General features: G+C 42.3%; 1 protein-coding gene across 1 annotated transcript in view; it reads left to right on the top strand.

Annotated features, from left to right (window-relative positions):
* Window positions 1-5137: 5137 nt before the first annotated feature.
* The window catches only part of LOC121299588 (transmembrane protein 132C-like), a 101664-nt gene continuing 88623 nt past the window's right edge, over window positions 5138-18178 (top strand). Inside the window, exon 1 of the mRNA XM_041227401.1 lies at window positions 5138-5703. Within this exon, the coding sequence (XP_041083335.1) occupies window positions 5613-5703 (91 nt within the window). The 5' untranslated portion in view covers window positions 5138-5612. The remainder of the gene's footprint in view (window positions 5704-18178) is intronic.

The raw sequence follows: 18178 nt of genomic DNA, 5'->3' as shown, positions 1-18178 counted from the left end.
GCAAGCTGCTGAATTAAAGGGAAAAGAAGGCACGGCAGGGGTCTGGGATTGAAGACAGCTATTGTAGTGACTGGAGGAGAAGCAATGAGATTAGTTCTACCCCCTGCTTCTGAAGTAAATAACAGGATATGCGACAGCTGGGGACTGCTGAACCTCGCAGCTCCAGAGGGGTAGCGAGACACAGCACCATGCTGGCAATATTAAAACCATGCCCTTTATTATCAAAGGGAGTGGCTTCTCTCCTCCAGTACATTTTCATTTTACCAGATATAATTTATCACAGTCATGTTACTGTTCATTTTTTATAGAAAAGTTTCACTTCTTAACATGATGCATATTAGACCAAATAAATCCATCCTGCCAAGAGGCATGTGCGTGTTGTACCTGTCAGTGAACGATAACCACAGCGTACAGTAACTACATGACTACTGCATAAGTGCACCAAGAGTTCTTTGAAGCAATCATGGCATCATACAGAAATTTAGTGTACAAAAGCTCTATTACTTTATGATGGAAAGGGCAGGTAAACACATAGTGCCAGGCTCAGACAATGTGGAAATCTAATTCCGTACTGGAGATGTAAGAATTATAGCCCTTTGCACTGCTGTGCCATTTGTGAAATATACTCCGTTTGGAATTCATTAGATAGGTTCAGGTCAAGGCCAAATAGATATCAAATGACTTAAATTAGCCCCACTAGTGCCCATTGATTTATACTCAACAGTAAATTGCATCTGCAGAGTTGAAGCCTTGAACAATGGCTTTGGAGTGTAATGGAACGTCACTTCTGCACCATCATTAAGACAGCGTGGGCCACAGAGGGAAATATGGTGGTTATCAGAACAATGAGGTTTTCCAGAAGAAAAAGAAAGAAAAGAGGGTTTAATAAAATGACTCCACATGGGTCCGATCACTTGAGAACCCTTCACTGGGCTGTTTGCAGTGACAGCCCCTCACAGCCACAGCAACAGCAGTTCTGCTCTCAATAGCAACGGCAGCTCTGCTCTCAACAGCAATGGCAGCTCTGCTCTCAATAGCAACGGCAGCTCTGCTCTCAACAGCAACGGCAGCTCTGCTCTCAACAGCGGCAGCTCTGCTCTCTATAGCAACGGCAGCTCTGCTCTCAACAGCAACGGCAGCTCTGCTCTCAACAGCAACGGCAGCTCTGCTCTCTATAGCAACGGCAGCTCTGCTCTCAACAGCAACGGCAGCTCTGCTCTCAACAGCAACGGCAGCTCTGCTCTCAACAGCAACGGCAGCTCTGCTCTCAACAGCAACGGCAGCTCTGCTCTCAACAGCAACGGCAGCTCTGCTCTCAACAGCAACGGCAGCTCTGCTCTCAACAGCAACGGCAGCTCTGCTCTCAATAGCAACGGCAGCTCTGCTCTCAACAGCAACGGCAGCTCTGCTCTCAACAGCAACGGCAGCTCTGCTCTCAACAGCAACGGCAGCTCTGCTCTCAACAGCAACGGCAGCTCTGCTCTCCATAGCAACGGCAGCTCTGCTCTCAATAGCAACGGCAGCTCTGCTCTCAACAGCAACGGCAGCTCTGCTCTCAACAGCAACGGCAGCTCTGCTCTCAACAGCAACGGCAGCTCTGCTCTCAACAGCAACGGCAGCTCTGCTCTCAACAGCAACGGCAGCTCTGCTCTCTATAGCAACGGCAGCTCTGCTCTCAATAGCAACGGCAGCTCTGCTCTCAATAGCAACGGCAGCTCTGCTCTCAACAGCAACGGCAGCTCTGCTCTCAACAGCAACGGCAGCTCTGCTCTCAACAGCAATGGCTTGTTTTCTATCCAGCCAGTTGAACAGACTGAACATACAGATTGGTGTGAAGAAGGAGATCTTTGACAGCCTCCCCCCAGAGCAGGTCTACGGTTTCCCGGTGTGGCCGGCTGACTTCATTTAAAAACAATAGGATCTATTCAACTGATCCTGGTAGCAGAGATCTGAATACCTTCTGGAGAGTCAAACATTTAACAGTAACAGATATCATACAGAATGTGCATTACTCCCATCCGCAGTGTTGCGGGGGGACAGGTTAATGGATACCTTGTGGGGTACCTTCTGGACCTAGAGAGAAGACATGTTTGGGAGCTCTTTTGAGACCGCAGGGTAGATTTAAAGGGTACATAAGGCCCTTTTTATTTTATTGTGTTCCCATGTGCCGCTACAACTGTTTACATAAGGTGTGTGTATTGTTTAAATTATTATTATTATTATTATTATTATTATTATTATTATTATTATTATTATTATTATTATTTTTTTACATTTTGACCACTTTTTTAAACTTTTAAATTACATTCCCTGCCTCAAGATGGCTTCACATGTACCTGTATGGACCTCTCAGAACTACATTTCCCATCACCCTCCTGCTCACTGGGAAATCCATGTGTTACATACAGTATATGCGAGAGAGTAGAATACTTAAGATAACAGTGAGAGTTTAGTGGCTCTTTGTAGGACTTTATATAGCGCATCAAGATTTGGAAACGGAAAAAGTTGAAATCAAGACCTGACATTGACCGGCTTCAGAGGAAGGACATTTCTCAGCGGTGTCCTGTGACAAAGCTCTTTACGGTATAAATTTCATTCCATCCGGTTTTTCAGAACCCTTGACTTTATAAAGTGACGGTTCCCGGATCCCTTTATATTAAACTATTTTTATGCCAGCTATAGCAACTGGATAAAGTCAGTAGCGTTTAGAAGACTGATTTTAAAGAAAGATCCTATAATACGTCCTATGCCTTTTTAATATTGAAACCCGTACGCACACTCTGTATTTGCACTGTTTAAATGCCATGTATTCCTGAGATGGCACCTAACTGGATTGATGTTTATTTTATATTGTATCAGATTAGCGTCTCTCTCTCTTCGGATCACAGCAGGACATCTACACTGAAGAACACTGTGCGCACACAGAGACAAGCGGGATTCAATGACTCTAGACGTCTCAGCAAACACTGCTGACTGTCTGTACAGGCTGCGGCTCTGCACCGTGCAATGCGTGTGATCTGTGCGACTTTGAATGCTACTTACAGAACAGTAATGAAACCCAAAGAGTGTCCAAGCATTCACCTCCATGTTACCGAAGTCTGAATTTGGGAGCATCATGCTTTTAAAATGGTTTTATTTTAAAAATATATATATTTTAGCTTTTTTTTTTTTTTTTTTTTTTTTTTAGCATTTTTTTAAATAATTTTAAATAGTTCATCCAACAATAACTTATTCAACAAAAATACACAGTGAGTGTGTGTGCGCAAGAAACAAATGAAACCGCAAACATATAGACCTGTGTAAAGCTGAGGGAACACGAAGCCTCTGTGGTTTGGAGGGGAAGGGGAGACCTGGGCTTTGATGCCGCACCTGCTTCAAACCCAGCTCTGGAATTATACACAAACCTTATGCAACATAGCAGAACTTCGTTTAAGAATTCATATACTGTACTGTAATGCTTGCCTTGGTTAATACTTGGTGTACTCGTGTGAGTCTAAAGCATAGGCTAAAATAATTCAAATTAACACCGTTTAGAATCCTTACACATTTTATTTCTAAGCAAAAAATGACAACAGCAAGCCCAGCTCTAGACCAGCTATTACTTCCACCAGTTTACACCAGACTAAATGACGTAATTAACCCTTAATCCCGATCTTAACCGAGTTAATTACAGAACCTATCAAACGTGCAGCGAGATGGCCCTGGAACGCCTTTGCCCGTCTTTATTGCTAGACGTCTTGAATCTGTTCAGCTCGGACACCGTCACTTTTCATAATGGGAAGCGGCTCAGTAGAGCACACGGCCCTAGAGACAGGGGAACTCGGGTGGTTCATTTGTATAACCCTCTTGAAGTGTAGCATTTTCCACTGAAACAGGCACGGATTAGCTCTGAGTTGTAACAGGCAGCCTACATTCTCCCAGCGGTAATGCTGCTTAAAACGACCCCGCCATTCAAATCAGAGAAAGAAAAGGCAGATTTTTATTTCTTTCTTTCTTTATTTTACACCCACTATATTTTCGTTTCAAACAATCCTTACAGTTCGTGTTGCTTTATTAACAATTTCAGAATCTGTCTTTTAATGCTCTTCGGAGGCTTGAAAATGTGCCATTTCCGCTAATGGCCACTAGGGGACACTAGCAAACTGTGAAGTTGTTTCATTATACATTAAATCAAAATTCCAGAGAGGTTTTTTTAAGATTGAATGCTTTACAATTGAATATCGGGTTTTATGTGGTCAGGGAGTAATAAAAATGACAAGTCCAATACATTCTAAGTATAAATATGTGAAACAATAACTTTCTGTTGTCCATTTCTGAATACGAATAACTCAATAGTTGTAATAGTTCAACATGGTTATAAAAAACAAAACAAAACAAAACAAAACAAAAAAAAACACGCATGCATGCACACACACAGCGGCTGGTATTACTGAAAAACTGGACATCTGTTGACATGACGTCACTGAGGACGTCACCGAGGAATTCCTCCCTTCATATCGTTGCAATAATGCTTTCCTACAAACGGGCAAGCTGAGGAGGTTGTCGTGGCTGTGAGGGGCTACCCCACTGCAAACATCCTTAATCATAACTAGAGTGAACAGTTTACCTGAGCCCACCTTGCAGCTTCACTGCACACTGTTTACCTTCAGGAACCGCGTGTAGCCAGGCAGGACCGTTGCCTGCTCCAGTGAGAGTCAAAGTGGTTAGAGGTAATTAGATTAGGAAGGTTATGTTAACAGCGCATTAACCTCAAGGGATGAGCAAACAGTGCAATCAACAGCCAGTCCTTAACAAGACTCGTGACGCGCAGCACTAAAACCAGGCTACAGTAATCACAGGTGGAAACGCAATACACCCTAACCCTAATCACAGCTAGAGTGAACACTGGCCTGAACGCTGCTAGCGGCTGAGGGTTTGTTTTGTATCGGCGAGGCAGTACTCTTCCTCAATAAAAAACCTGCTTTACCTTTTGATTGGCTGCTATTATTTAACCCCTCCATGAAAGATCAAAAACTAAAAACGCCCCCAGCCCTCCTTGTATATTTTCGATTGGTCTTTTGACACGTCAACATAGCCCTCCTCCGCTGCTTTTTTTTTTTTCTCATCGAGAAGTCCTTGCCTAAATTTGTACTCGGAATCAGATATCTGAGATAAAACAGCGCTGGGAGTTGGAGTGGAGGAGCGGTGCTGATGCGACTGGAGAAAGTGACAGCTTCTGCGCTCGTCTCGGTGCGGTTATTCATTCCAGACGGGGCTGCTTAATTTACTGGTGTGCACAGACTACTGATGATGGAGTAATTGATTACAGTTTAAGACGACAACTGGACACGAACTGCACTAGACATTTATTCTGCATTCAACTTTGGTTAGTCGGAGAAGGACGGGCACTCGGGTGACTACCCTGCCAGAGTCTGCCGGCTCCTCACTTCACAATGTTCGCATTTGGAATAGAACTCCACACACGGGGTACTGCACTGTAGAGGGGTTCCAAACAGCACCGATGAGCGATTTTGCTCAGAGTTGGATTATGTAACGCAAGTTCGATATTGCCAGCTTTAAAGTAAGCCCATACAGCTCCAGACAGTAGTTTCCTTGTCGTGTGCTGGTTGAAGATGATCACGGTACGGTTTGCAAACAGGGTCCAGCAGCAGCAGCACCCCTGTCCTGCTTGGAGACTGATCCTCGTAGCGGTGCTCTGGGAAGGTAAGAAGCAAACTCAGTACTGCCTGGATGCAGAATGATACATCTCCTAGTGTACAGGGCGACTTGTTGCGCGAACTCCGGGAAGAGTGAGCAAAACGTTTCGCAATTTGACTTTAACATAAAACGCATGTATGCATAATGGGAAAATACTTTAACTTTTAATTACAAGTTATAATTTTACCAATACTTTTAAGAAACTATCTATCTATCTATCTATCTATCTATCTATCTATCTATCTATCTATCTATCTATCTATCTGTATGTATGTATATGTGTGTCAAACAGCAACCTCTGCATTCATATTAACATTGCTTCCTTGAGTATTTAATCGCTCTGTTAGTTCATTATCCGCGGCATCACAATACATTTTAAATGCACAAGACGCGTTCCCGTCTCCTCTGGCCGGTTAACTCAGTGCACGGGTTAGTATGGCGAAGCCGGGGTAACTGGGTATTCCAGTACGCCTCATGCAGCAGCTTCGTCCATGCCTTCCTGGAAGGGTGTGCTGTTATTCAAACTCAAAAGCGCTCCGGCAAGCAGCTATATAAGAGGCGGAGTAACCTTTTAAACTGGCTCATTTAATACAAGACACTTAAACTGCTGATTTCAGTAATACAAAAAAGATATTGTATTTTAAATAACTTTTATTATTATTATTATTATTATTATTATTATTATTATTATTATTATTATTATTATTATTATTATTATTATTATTATTGTTGTTGTTGTTCTTTGTCTTCTTCTTCTTCTTCTTCTTCTTCTTCTTATTATTATTATCAGATGCCCTTATTCAGGATGACTTACAGTGATATAATATAATAATAATAATAATAATAATAATAATAATAATAATAAATAATAATAGTAATAATAATGATGTAATGGTCCATTGTAAAACTATTCATTGCATTTCGTGTTCTACACTGTACTACATGTGGGTGTCACATGAATAGATAAATTGTTCTCTGTTTCAATCAAGGCTATAGGATGATAGAGAGCTGTGTGCTTCACACTGGATGTTAAAAGCTAATACAATGATAAATGATCTGGTGATTAAACTGAAGCAAGCTTTAAGGTTTGTGCTAAAAAGAACCGGACGGCAATTTTTATAAATCAATAATGTGCAATTAATTATATTGAAAGCCTATAAATCTACAGGGATACTAATGCTTTATGAATACAGAGCTTTGTTGTTTCATTTGCAGCTGGGAGTATGTCTGTTAATGAGTATAAAATGGACATGCTGAGATGGTCTGTGGTTTACACGTCATTCTTGTGTAGTTTTTACATTGATGGGCACCAGCTCCTTTTTGTGTTCACATATTTCCTTTCAACGCATGTGTGCTTCTAAAATAGCCAGAGTGACCTCAGCAGTGTGCACTCTTATTAAAATAGCTGGCATAATGATACCGCTGCCATGTCAACAAAGCCCACTCCTTCACCCTCGGCGCTCAGGAATACGAAGGACCGCATCTGTTCATCAATTAAAACATGCAAGAATTCTTCACTGATTGTGGTCTTACAGGAAGACCATTAAGCAATGGAGAAAAAAACAAACAATTAGCATGTAACAAAAACAAGCTGTTTTAACCATTAAACACCCAATTACTGTACCAGTCAGACCTGTCAAGTAGCAAGCTGGCACACAGTGTCGCTGAAGCGCTGGAGACGAGGCTGACAGCCATGTCAGCAACCGACTTTTCACACAGGCTGCAACTGCCTGCAAAGCTCTGAAAGCAGCTGATAAACAATCCTCAACAGTAGTCTATTTTAAATGATCACAGGTTGACTCCTCATGATAGCGTCGAAGGCGTACTTATTGGGGTGCATGTGATTGCAGAGGTGACAGGTGTAATTATTGGGATGCATATGATTGCAGAGGTGACAGGTGTACTTACTGGGGTCCATGTGATTGCAGAGGTGACAGGTGTACTTACTGGGGTGCATGTGATTGCAGAGGTGACAGGTGTAATTATTGGGGTGCATGTGATTGCAGAGGTGACAGGTGTAATTATTGGGGTGCATGTGATTGCAGAGGTGACAGGTGTAATTATTGGGGTGCATGTGATTGCAGAGGTGACAGGTGTAATTACTGGGGTCCATGTGATTGCAGAGGTGACAGGTGTAATTATTGGGGTGCATGTGATTGCAGAGGTGACAGGTGTAATTATTGGGGTCCATGTGATTGCAGAGGTGACAGGTGTAATTATTGGGGTTCATGTGATTGCAGAGGTGACAGGTGTAATTACTGGGGTGCATGTGATTGCAGAGGTGACAGGTGTAATTATTGGGGTGCATGTGATTGCAGAGGTGACAGGTGTAATTATTGGGGTGCATGTGATTGCAGAGGTGACAGGTGTAATTATTGGGGTTCATGTGATTGCAGAGGTGACAGGTGTAATTATTGGGGTTCATGTGATTGCAGAGGTGACAGGTGTAATTATTGGGGTTCATGTGATTGCAGAGGTGACAGGTGTAATTATTGGGGTGCATGTGATTGCAGAGGTGACAGGTGTAATTATTGGGGTCCATGTGATTGCAGAGGTGACAGGTGTAATTATTGGGGTTCATGTGATTGCAGAGGTGACAGGTGTAATTATTGGGGTCCATGTGATTGCAGAGGTGACAGGTGTAATTATTGGGGTGCATGTGATTGCAGAGGTGACAGGTGTAATTATTGGGGTCCATGTGATTGCAGAGGTGACAGGTGTAATTATTGGGGTTCATGTGATTGCAGAGGTGACAGGTGTAATTATTGGGGTCCATGTGATTGCAAAGGTGACAGGTGTAATTATTGGGGTCCATGTGATTGCAGAGGTGACAGGTGTAATTATTGGGGTGCATGTGATTGCAGAGGTGACAGGTGTAATTATTGGGGTGCATGTGATTGCAGAAGTGACAGGTGTAATTACTGGGGTGCATGTGATTGCAGAGGTGACAGATGTCACAATAGGAACGTTCCTCTCGGATTGTGTTTGGAAGTGTTTCATATCCAGGTAATTATAAAGAGAATGAAAATCATGAAGGGTATTCCAGTCCCCACTCTGCACCCCATGATAAATCACCTTCCAGTAATAACCAGCTTCTTGCTAGAGATGCTGTTTTCATATGTGGATCCTATATATCGAATGGAATAATGTGATACTCATATCTACTCATACAGTATGTGATAGTCAGAAACTCGGAGCACTGTTTGACGAGGGCTCTGCTGCAGTGATCATGTTGGTATGTCATATAAACACTGACGCCTGGGCTCGCTAGGGTCTCATAATGAGGGATTCAGTACAGGGGACCGCTGCATTGGGGTAGGACCTTAATGTGTGTGGAAGAAAGCAGCTTATTTCTGTGATATAAAGAAGGGTGTTTCAGTACATTGTATTGAATGGGGTATCAGAAAGGTACGAGTTCATTGCAAGCTTTTTATTTGCTTTTAGTATTTACAGCCTTTTTTTTAATAAACGTGGAGTCAGACTCTTTATTACGTTATTGCTTCATTCCCAGGCTCTGAGAATTGTCTGCCTCTATTCCCAGTGACAATATAACCCAGATTCAGACACAGCAGGTGCTTTTAATAGTTTAGCTTTAAAGACCCTGTGCTTCATTTAAAATTGAATTTAAAGAGCATTTTAATCCAGGCTTTAATTAACTCCTATTTTTTGAAAGCAGAGCATTCACATTATTGGAACAACTTAGGGTTATTAAAAAAAAACAATGCAAGTGGATTCTGAGGAGACTCCCTCACTTCTATTGTTTTTCTTCTCTATTCGTTTGTATTGTGATTTGCATGTGTTTTTCTTGTCAGTTAAAACATGTTGTTGGAGTAATTGATATCAAAACAGGATTGGCCTGTTTCATAGTCCTATTAATTGAAAACGTTTTATTTCGTTTTTGTAAAATGAGCAGGCGGAGTGTTTTTCTCTATTTCTCCCGTAACACTGCATTCGAAAGATGAGTCAACGCTATTGATTATGTGGACAAAGATTTCAACAGTTATCAAGAGATATCTCATCACCACCGCCTCTTTCACTCACCTGACAGAACAGATCAATTTGCAGGTTATCAGAGAGCTGATTGCAAGTGATGCCCCCATCATGTTAAACAGTGTTGAGCGTGATTGTGGGACCGTGATGACACTGCCTGTGTTCGGGGTTCATGGAGAGGTTTTACGCACCCCTGAGTTTCACATTTTTACCAGATGATCTACAGTACCTCCAGTGACAAGCTGAAATCTCCGAATGTCTTCTGTGATCAATGGGCCTGATTATCACCCCATCCATAGCTGTGGTTAAATAGACAGGCTAAGGTGAAATTTGGGACCAAAGTGTGTAGAAAGAGAGGTGGGTCGGTGGGGGAATAATCATATACATTCGTGTCCAGATATTGTTACAAGAGCAATCAGCAACCTCCAATATATGGTATTTTTCAGCTGTATTTTGTTTCAATTTGAAAAACCAATCAGTATAACTGAATGCCTGTAATACAAAGCATTTCACTTACATCCATCCAAGTTCAAAATGACAGCTGTAGTTATGATGACTATAACAAATATCAGCAACATGTGCACCATATTGAAGGCATTGAAAAAGACTTCCAGTCAAAACATTTGTAAATTGAATTCTAGTTTGTTTGATTGTTTATTATAACAGATGAGAATAGGAAATGGAAGGTGGTGTGCTAAGTGAAAGTTGTCCTGAAACACCTTTTGTGTAGAAGATGTAAAAATTTGGTTAGGATGGATACAATAGGCCACCACACCTTGAGATGTGATGCGCCTGCCAGTTTCACGCCTTCATTGTGCATCTGCATGTGCGGTTCCATTTATTAAAATTCCACAACTTAGACAAAGCAGGGAGTGCCCAAGCTTTCCATGTATTAATATCTTTCAGGGTACTGCCTATGAAGGAAGCTGTGCCTTTTTACTGTGCATGCTCCTGGAAATCTGGTGATTTTAAGCAGCTTAGACAGACTGAATTTCCTTCCTAAAGTTGGTCCATTCATGGAGAAATAATCATGTCCCAGTTTCCCCCGTTGCACTGCCAAAACATTTTACATGCCACGCATACGAACTGAACTGGGCGCTATTGATAAACGATTGTGACATTCTATGGCTCTGGGAATGGCAGATACTCTTGAATATTTAAAAATAATTACTCTAAAAGACTGTACCATGTGCTGTTTTACTAGAGTTATATTTACTGTACAGTATTGTGAATTATCTGGAAAATCATACCATATTTCAGTAAAATAAATCTCTGAGGAGAAGCCTCTTCTATGAATAAAAGAAACGACCCCCTGACCAGTAGACATCATTTATACATTATGTTATATGAACAATGTCGGTTTTAGTCAGAGAATGCATTTGAAGCAGTGTGCGTTCGAATGCTCGCTCCAGGGCCAGTGCTGTGTAAGTTCCTGGCTGTGCTTGTCCTGGTACTCCAGTTCATGTAAGGGGCTGTTTGTTTCTGCAGCCCTCGTTTCCTGACCCTCTCATTGCAGTTCATGTTAATTCACAGCAGGGTTTAGATTTCAGTACGTTTTTTCAGCTCTGCTGCTCGGTTGCCTGGGAGTTCTCAGACATCCCAATCCTCTAACTATAGAGGGTGGTCTTGTATAAATACTGGGGCTGAATCCTCCCAATCCCACAGGGCACTGCATGGGTGCATAATTCCTACAAGGCATTTGTTTTGGCAGACAACGTGAGCTGAGAGCACCAAGGTTAGCTGATCACAGGCTTATCATTTAAGGGCTGTTGAGACTGATAAAAATAAATAAATAAATAGTGAATACATAGCAGAGTGTAAATTAATTTAAATTTGTCGGCCGTTCACAGCTCACAAAACCAAAGAGTATTAAGCCTGTGGTGGAGAAGCTGGTTCTAGTGGGGCGTGACTAAGCCAGGATTGTTAGCTTCAAACTCAGGCGGATTTATTTGAGTTTGGGTACCTCTTCAGCTGCCCCCCAGGAATATTACTGTGCAGTAAATTTGCTCCCATTTTTATTCACAGGTGCACTTGCAAAGGGGGAATAAAAATGTTTTATCAGCGTCTCTGCCGAAGGAGTCAAGGGGGCTCTGGAACTCCATGGTGCAGTCTCAGTCCTCTTCAGGGTTATGCTGCTGTAGTTTACAGAGGAGGCTTGCTACAGATTGCACACTCTGACTTCCAGGGGGTTTACAGTAAAGTACCATGCAGGTCTAAAAAAAAATGACAATAACAAAAAAGAAAATGTCCACTGCTTTTAAATATTTTGGTTCGTAAACATATTTGGATTTGGCAACTGTACTATTTGCATGCATGACACATTCACAAAGAAGTGAAATCGAGGGACCAGCCCACACAATGAAAACTTGACAAGGTTATTGCATAGGCAAATCAGTTGACTGCTTTTACAGGTTTGCGCTTTGCAAATGCTTTAGGTTACAGAACTCTAATCAATCCTCAGGCGATGTCTTTCATCTATAGATTGTTATATTTGGGTATTGATCTTTGGGAGTGACATGCACAGTGCTGGAGAGTGCAGTTCTCAGGGGGTTTGCAAAACTGACTCAAGTGCACTTAATCCTTTGTCAGCTGCTCAGCATAATGGATTACCATTGCTTTTTTATGAAGTGTGGTGATCAACCAATTATGTTGGTTTTTGAAACAATAACTGACTAGCCTGCTGTCAACAGGAACTCTATAGCCTTGTTTTGGCACCTTGTTTAGAATAGATGACTGTTCGCTTACTAAAAACTACAGTGGAATTTGTCATAGATACAGTAATTTTGATTCTTGCGTGCTGTAGTCGAAGCATTGAGTATCATATAAAAGATTCCTGTAGCCTGCAAATATAACTGGAGCAACTTTGAAACAGTTTCTGTTTTCTAATGTTGGTCTTTCAGCAGCAGTTCTGTCACTGTGTAGTAAAATAAATAGATGTTCTGTACAGTAATGCAGCGTGGCCCCACTGTATTCTGACTAGACCCTCGGAGACGCTGAAGCACACGAGAGTATAAAGAGACCATTGAGACCTCCTGTGCACCAAACACACTGGAGGACATGAAATACGTGTTACACTGAGGTTCTAATTCATTCACAGTTCAGCCAATGCATCTTTTTAATTCTACTTTTTGTCCTTTGTAAAATGTTGCTGTATTTTGTGCTTTCAACAGGATTGCTGTGCAAAAGGAGATGTTGCATCTCAAAGGCTTTCCTGTATGAATACGTTAAATACATTTGGTTTTATTTTGAGGACAGCTGGGGGTTGGCAATTACGGTTGGTTCTGTGAAATGGTAATTGTCTTCTGTGTTATTCTTTATCTGAGGGCTATATTATTTTGTTCTACTGTTAATGGGTGAGTTTCAGTTAAACACATCTCATTGTTTTTATGTTTAGAGTATTACAATGTAATATATTTAGATGATAACTAAGCACATTGTTGATTCTTAATTGCACTTAAAAGGGTCTCGTTAGATATGTCAAATAATGTAAATATGTGTGACAAACGCAATTGCAATATATCTTGTTTATTTTCCTTAATTTATTGGCAAACACCCTTAATATAAAATAGATTAATTTCAATCCTTGTTATTATTTGTACTTGTGTACTAAATAAAGTTAAAAAACTGTGTTTGTAAACTGCATTTTCCTTCTGAAAATCAAGACAGATAGTAATGGTCTTTCTGCTTTGTGTAGTGTGCTTGGTTTTGATCAGTAAGGGTTCACATGATCACTCTGCCCAATGTGTTTGTTCAAAACAAGTTCGTTATAACTTTAAACTATAGCCTGATGAATTTCAGATATTTGAAATAAAAACATGGCAAGTGTTATTTTTTGTTTTTTATTTTATTAGGAAAGGGTTATGTTGGACTATACAGAGTTAAATAAATCATTTGACCATACATTTTAGCCTGACTGTGAAACAGCGTTCAAAAGAAGTTACTATTTGCTGCCCTATTTATATCCATTGTAACTGTCAAACTTGTCAGTACCGATATAGTGATACTAATGAACTGGAGTTTAGACAGAATTCAGCTCTCCAGCTATACTGTATGTGTACAGCACAGTGGCTCAGCTACTTAATACAACCGTACGCTTACATCAAAGGTCTGCCTGCTTTATTGGTATTAACCACGTTAGGATTAGCGGCTGGTTCTTACTTCCATCATGCAACTGTAGCTGAGGACAGTTTCTCTTCTCTTTAGTCATACTACAGTATGGTGATCCAATCTCTTTTAGTCCTGCTTTGTTTACTTATTTTTCCTCAGGAGGCTTCTATCTTGGAAAAGGATAGGGCTCGTTTTTAAAAGCAGAATGCCAGTCCGAATTACCCAAAAAAAGGGAAGGGGGATTGGGTTGTTCCTGTCTCGTATGAAGGTTCACCTCAGTGAGACAGCAGTGCAGGGCATCGTAAAGGCTGTGTTTGAAATCCTGTGCAGGCGTGACCTGCTTCTCAGTCCAGCAGTACAGTATGAGACAGGCTTGCAAGTGCACAGCAGGGCACGTCATGTGCTGAATGCTTTGGGTTGTTATAGGCAGCCAATTAGAGGCAAGGCTTTCTTCTCACCTCAGCTTGCAGTGGCTTTCACCCCAGCGACAAAGCAGCTTGACTGCATTGAGAAAAACACTTACACTGTTCCTCCTGTGCCAGACAAACACAATAAGACCACAATGCTTCCAGAGCAACCCTTGTACATTTTTAAGGTACAGTACAGGGAGTCCTGTAAGTCAGGTAAAATGGTTAAGATTGACCGTCCCTGTTTCGTTCAGGAGTGAAATGTCTTTAAGGGATGAGGAATGGATTCAGATGATTTTAACGTGTGGTGCAGGTTATAAACTAAGACATGGCAAAAAGTACACCGGTCACCTGCACTATCCAACCACTAAACACCGGAAAGGATTTTCAAATAAACGGCAGTGCCGCCTTGAATAGGCCACACATGCTCTTTCCCTATTGGAGAGTTCACGGTACTGTGCAGACTGATGATGTGCTTTCTGTGCTTCGACCCAAATGTGTATTGTTGTACTCATTTTATATGAGAAATCTGACCTCTTTCTGGGTTTCGCAAAACAAGCTAGTTAATAGAGCAAATGGGGAGCTTCTTTTTTCACTTGTGCGTCCACCACGCTGTCCATGTGCTTTCACCACGCTGCCCATGTGCTTTCACCACGCTGCCCATGTGCGTCCACCACGCTGTCCATGTGCGTCCACCACGCTGTCCATGTGCGTCCACCACGCTGTCCATGTGCGTCCACCACGCTGTCCATGTGCGTCCACCACGCTGTCCATGTGCGTCCACCACGCTGTCCATGTGCGTCCACCACGCTGCCCATGTGCGTCCACCACGCTGCCCATGTGCGTCCACCACGCTGTCCATGTGCGTCCACCACGCTGCCCATGTGCGTCCACCACGCTGCCCATGTGCGTCCACCACGCTGTCCATGTGCGTCCACCACGCTGCCCATGTGCGTCCACCACGCTGTCCATGTGCGTCCACCACGCTGCCCATGTGCGTCCACCACGCTGCCCATGTGAGTCCACCACGCTGTCCATGTGCTTTGTGTTTCACAAGTTCAGTTTACTAGCTGACTTGAACAAGTGGATAAGTGGTTTGCCTCCCCGGTGGAGCCCATTCTTTCGTTTGAAATCTCGCCTGTCTGGTTGACCCTGATATAACGGCATCGGGCAGTTTTCTTGCTCGAGCTCTCTCTTGCAGGTTGCTGCTGTTGTTGCGTAGATGATTTAGACAGGGATGGAGGAGGTGATTATTCCTGTGATGGGAATCATCACGCCGGACTCCAGACACCTGCCAAATTCTGCAGATTTTACCAAGGTTCCCCGTGGCTTTCCATTGACCTTGCAGAGAAGCAGCCAGGGACAGCCTAGACATACACAGGCTGGCAGATAATCAGAGCCTTTTCTGTTATATGAGGAATTATGTTTCGAGAGAGTAGGTCCTCGGTAGAGCATGCTGTCCTTTGCCACTCCGACAAGCTTCTTGTTATTAAATCAGTTCTCGGGGGTAAAAGCACTGGCGCGTGGCATGCAGGGCGAGTTACACAACCAGAGATCGCAAGTTCCAATCCTACTTATGAGAGGCAGCCGGTCTTTGCTGGGTGGGGTGGGGTGGGGGGGGGGGGGGGGGGGGGGGGGTGGGGGGGGGGGTCATATTGGCTTTGGCTCTCCCAAGGTTGGGGAGATGAGATCTGGCTTAGACTGTTTCTTCTTACTGCTCTGCAGTGACCCCTACAGGCCAGGCGCTGAGTGAACATGTCGGGGGTGGAGATTTGCTGGGCTGGTCTTTGTCCTGCATAGGCCGGTAGCATGCAGACATCTGCTCTCAGTTTCCTGGGTTTAAGAAGACGCTGATTGGCTCATAGGATCGAAGGACGCCCACCGAGCCTCTGAGACTTTTTTTTCTTATCACAATATTAAACAATTTCATGAACATCAAACTGTATCAATTATAAAAACAAAGAATTTGAAAAAGCATGTTTTAAATAAAAGCTGGGCCTAGGGGTGTCTGTTATTCACTATCAAAAAAGGTTAACATTTTGAATTGGTTTGGAAGAATTCTAAGTGTGCAACAGCGTGACATTAGCTCTCTCCTTGCCTGTGATGTGCTGTAATGCATCCTGTCAGTCACTGAACATCATTCATATTCAGCAGCTTCCCATCGTGTACTCTGAATATCCCTTATTTAAAGGACCTTGGACCCACATCGATCGGCTGACGTGCTTAGGGATATGCGGGGAAATAAGCCCACTACAGCGTTGTAATAATGCTAATAAAAAGGCATACAGCTCCCTTTGTAAGTCCCTGCTTCAGATGAAAAGTTCCCCTGAGGGCCTGATAGATCACTGGAGGGATTGTTCTTATTGAACTGGACAGTTGCATCAATTTACCACACAGCTTCCATCCATTAGCATAATCCTTATCCTTAAAGCTTGTGTTTTCATTCAGCCTTCTCCCAAAGTGGCAGTCATAGAATTCATTACACTGAAGTCACCCACCCCCCCGGACCCTACCTCAACCCTACTCCAGCAAGGCTAGAGCCCATTGTGACTGTCCTAGTCGGGACTTTGTTAGCAAATCCACAGGCCACTGGTTTGTGTTGCAGGGACAGCATTCAAGGAATTAAGACCTGGATTGAGAAGAGTGATTAGCCCAAGACTTTCTTGTTTCTGTCTTTTTTTTGTCTATTTCAAGCTTGTAATTGCAGAGCCTGCATGATCTGGTGAAAGCCTTTTTTTTCCTCTTCCACATTTCAAATTCCCTGTAAGGAATAGTTCTGAGGGATTATTTCTGAATTGTATGTTGCAAAGTGATTAATCTTTTACAGGCTGGAATCCGTTTCAAAGACAATATTTTCGCTGTTGTGGTGAAAGTCACCTTCAGTATTCTAACCCAGTTCAGGAAAACACCATTCCTTCTCATTCCAAACGCAGGAGTGAACAGAGAAATAGATTTTCTGCTGCGCAGGTGGAAGATTTTGAAATGCACGCTGCTCCGTGCAGCAGTCCGTACTGTGTCTGGTTTTGTTTTCTTTACATGCCTGCTTTTTCTTTCAGAGTCTCTGTCCTTCTTTAGGTGTGTAGTCACTGTCTGGGGTATGCAAGCTGTTTCACAGGACAGTGCTCTGTAAAGCATGTGTGATTTTAGCCGCTGGCTGTCAGTGCCGATGTCTAAACACTGGCAATGAGCTGCGTGGGAGGCAATGCTCGAATTCCTTTTATATCTCTCACACACAAGGTCAGCACGGAGTATAGAAACCCAGCAAGGCTTTCAGGACCTGGCTGGCATCCTCTGGAGGAGCTCTCCAGGTGTTCTGTCACTCCATCTGGATTTGGAAGTGCAGGAATTCTGAAATGGAGAGGAGGATCTAACCAGCTCTCCTCTATTGAGGGATATCACTGACAGCAGAAGTGCAGTGTTTCAATGCACAAGGGATTTGCTGGGGTTTATTTGTATATATATATATATATATATATATATATTATATATATATATAATATATTATATATATAGCCTGAATGCTCCAAAACTCTGTAATCTCTGCAGTAGGTGTTAGAACAGTAGGTGTTAGAAATGTACTCACAACAACACGGTTGCATGTCTTTTTTTTATTCATGTATCCATTTTCTGCAGGTGTGCACACTATTTGATTAGATGTGCCATTCACCTGCTTTGATTTTTGTTCTTAAAAAAAACGCAATTGTAATATTATGAGTTTGTTATTGTTATAGCTCAGATTTAAAAACGAATTGACACTAAATGTTTTTATTACAGGGGACACTTAACCATGTGGGTTCAGGCATCAGTATTCATGGGGACTTAATAAATGACAAACATGCAAAACCAACATCATGCCAAATGCAAAAGAATCTAGATTAACTTTATATCCAAACGTGTGTCTAACAATCTATAATCCACTAACTGCTGAAACTTTAACCAATGGCAAATTAAAAAAAACAAACATTTTCTTTTGTAAC

Source organism: Polyodon spathula, chromosome 25 (genome assembly GCF_017654505.1).
Source record: "Polyodon spathula isolate WHYD16114869_AA chromosome 25, ASM1765450v1, whole genome shotgun sequence".
NCBI lineage: Eukaryota > Metazoa > Chordata > Actinopteri > Acipenseriformes > Polyodontidae > Polyodon > Polyodon spathula.
Note: the sequence above shows the minus strand (reverse complement) of the source record. Positions and strands in the feature narration are given on the sequence as shown.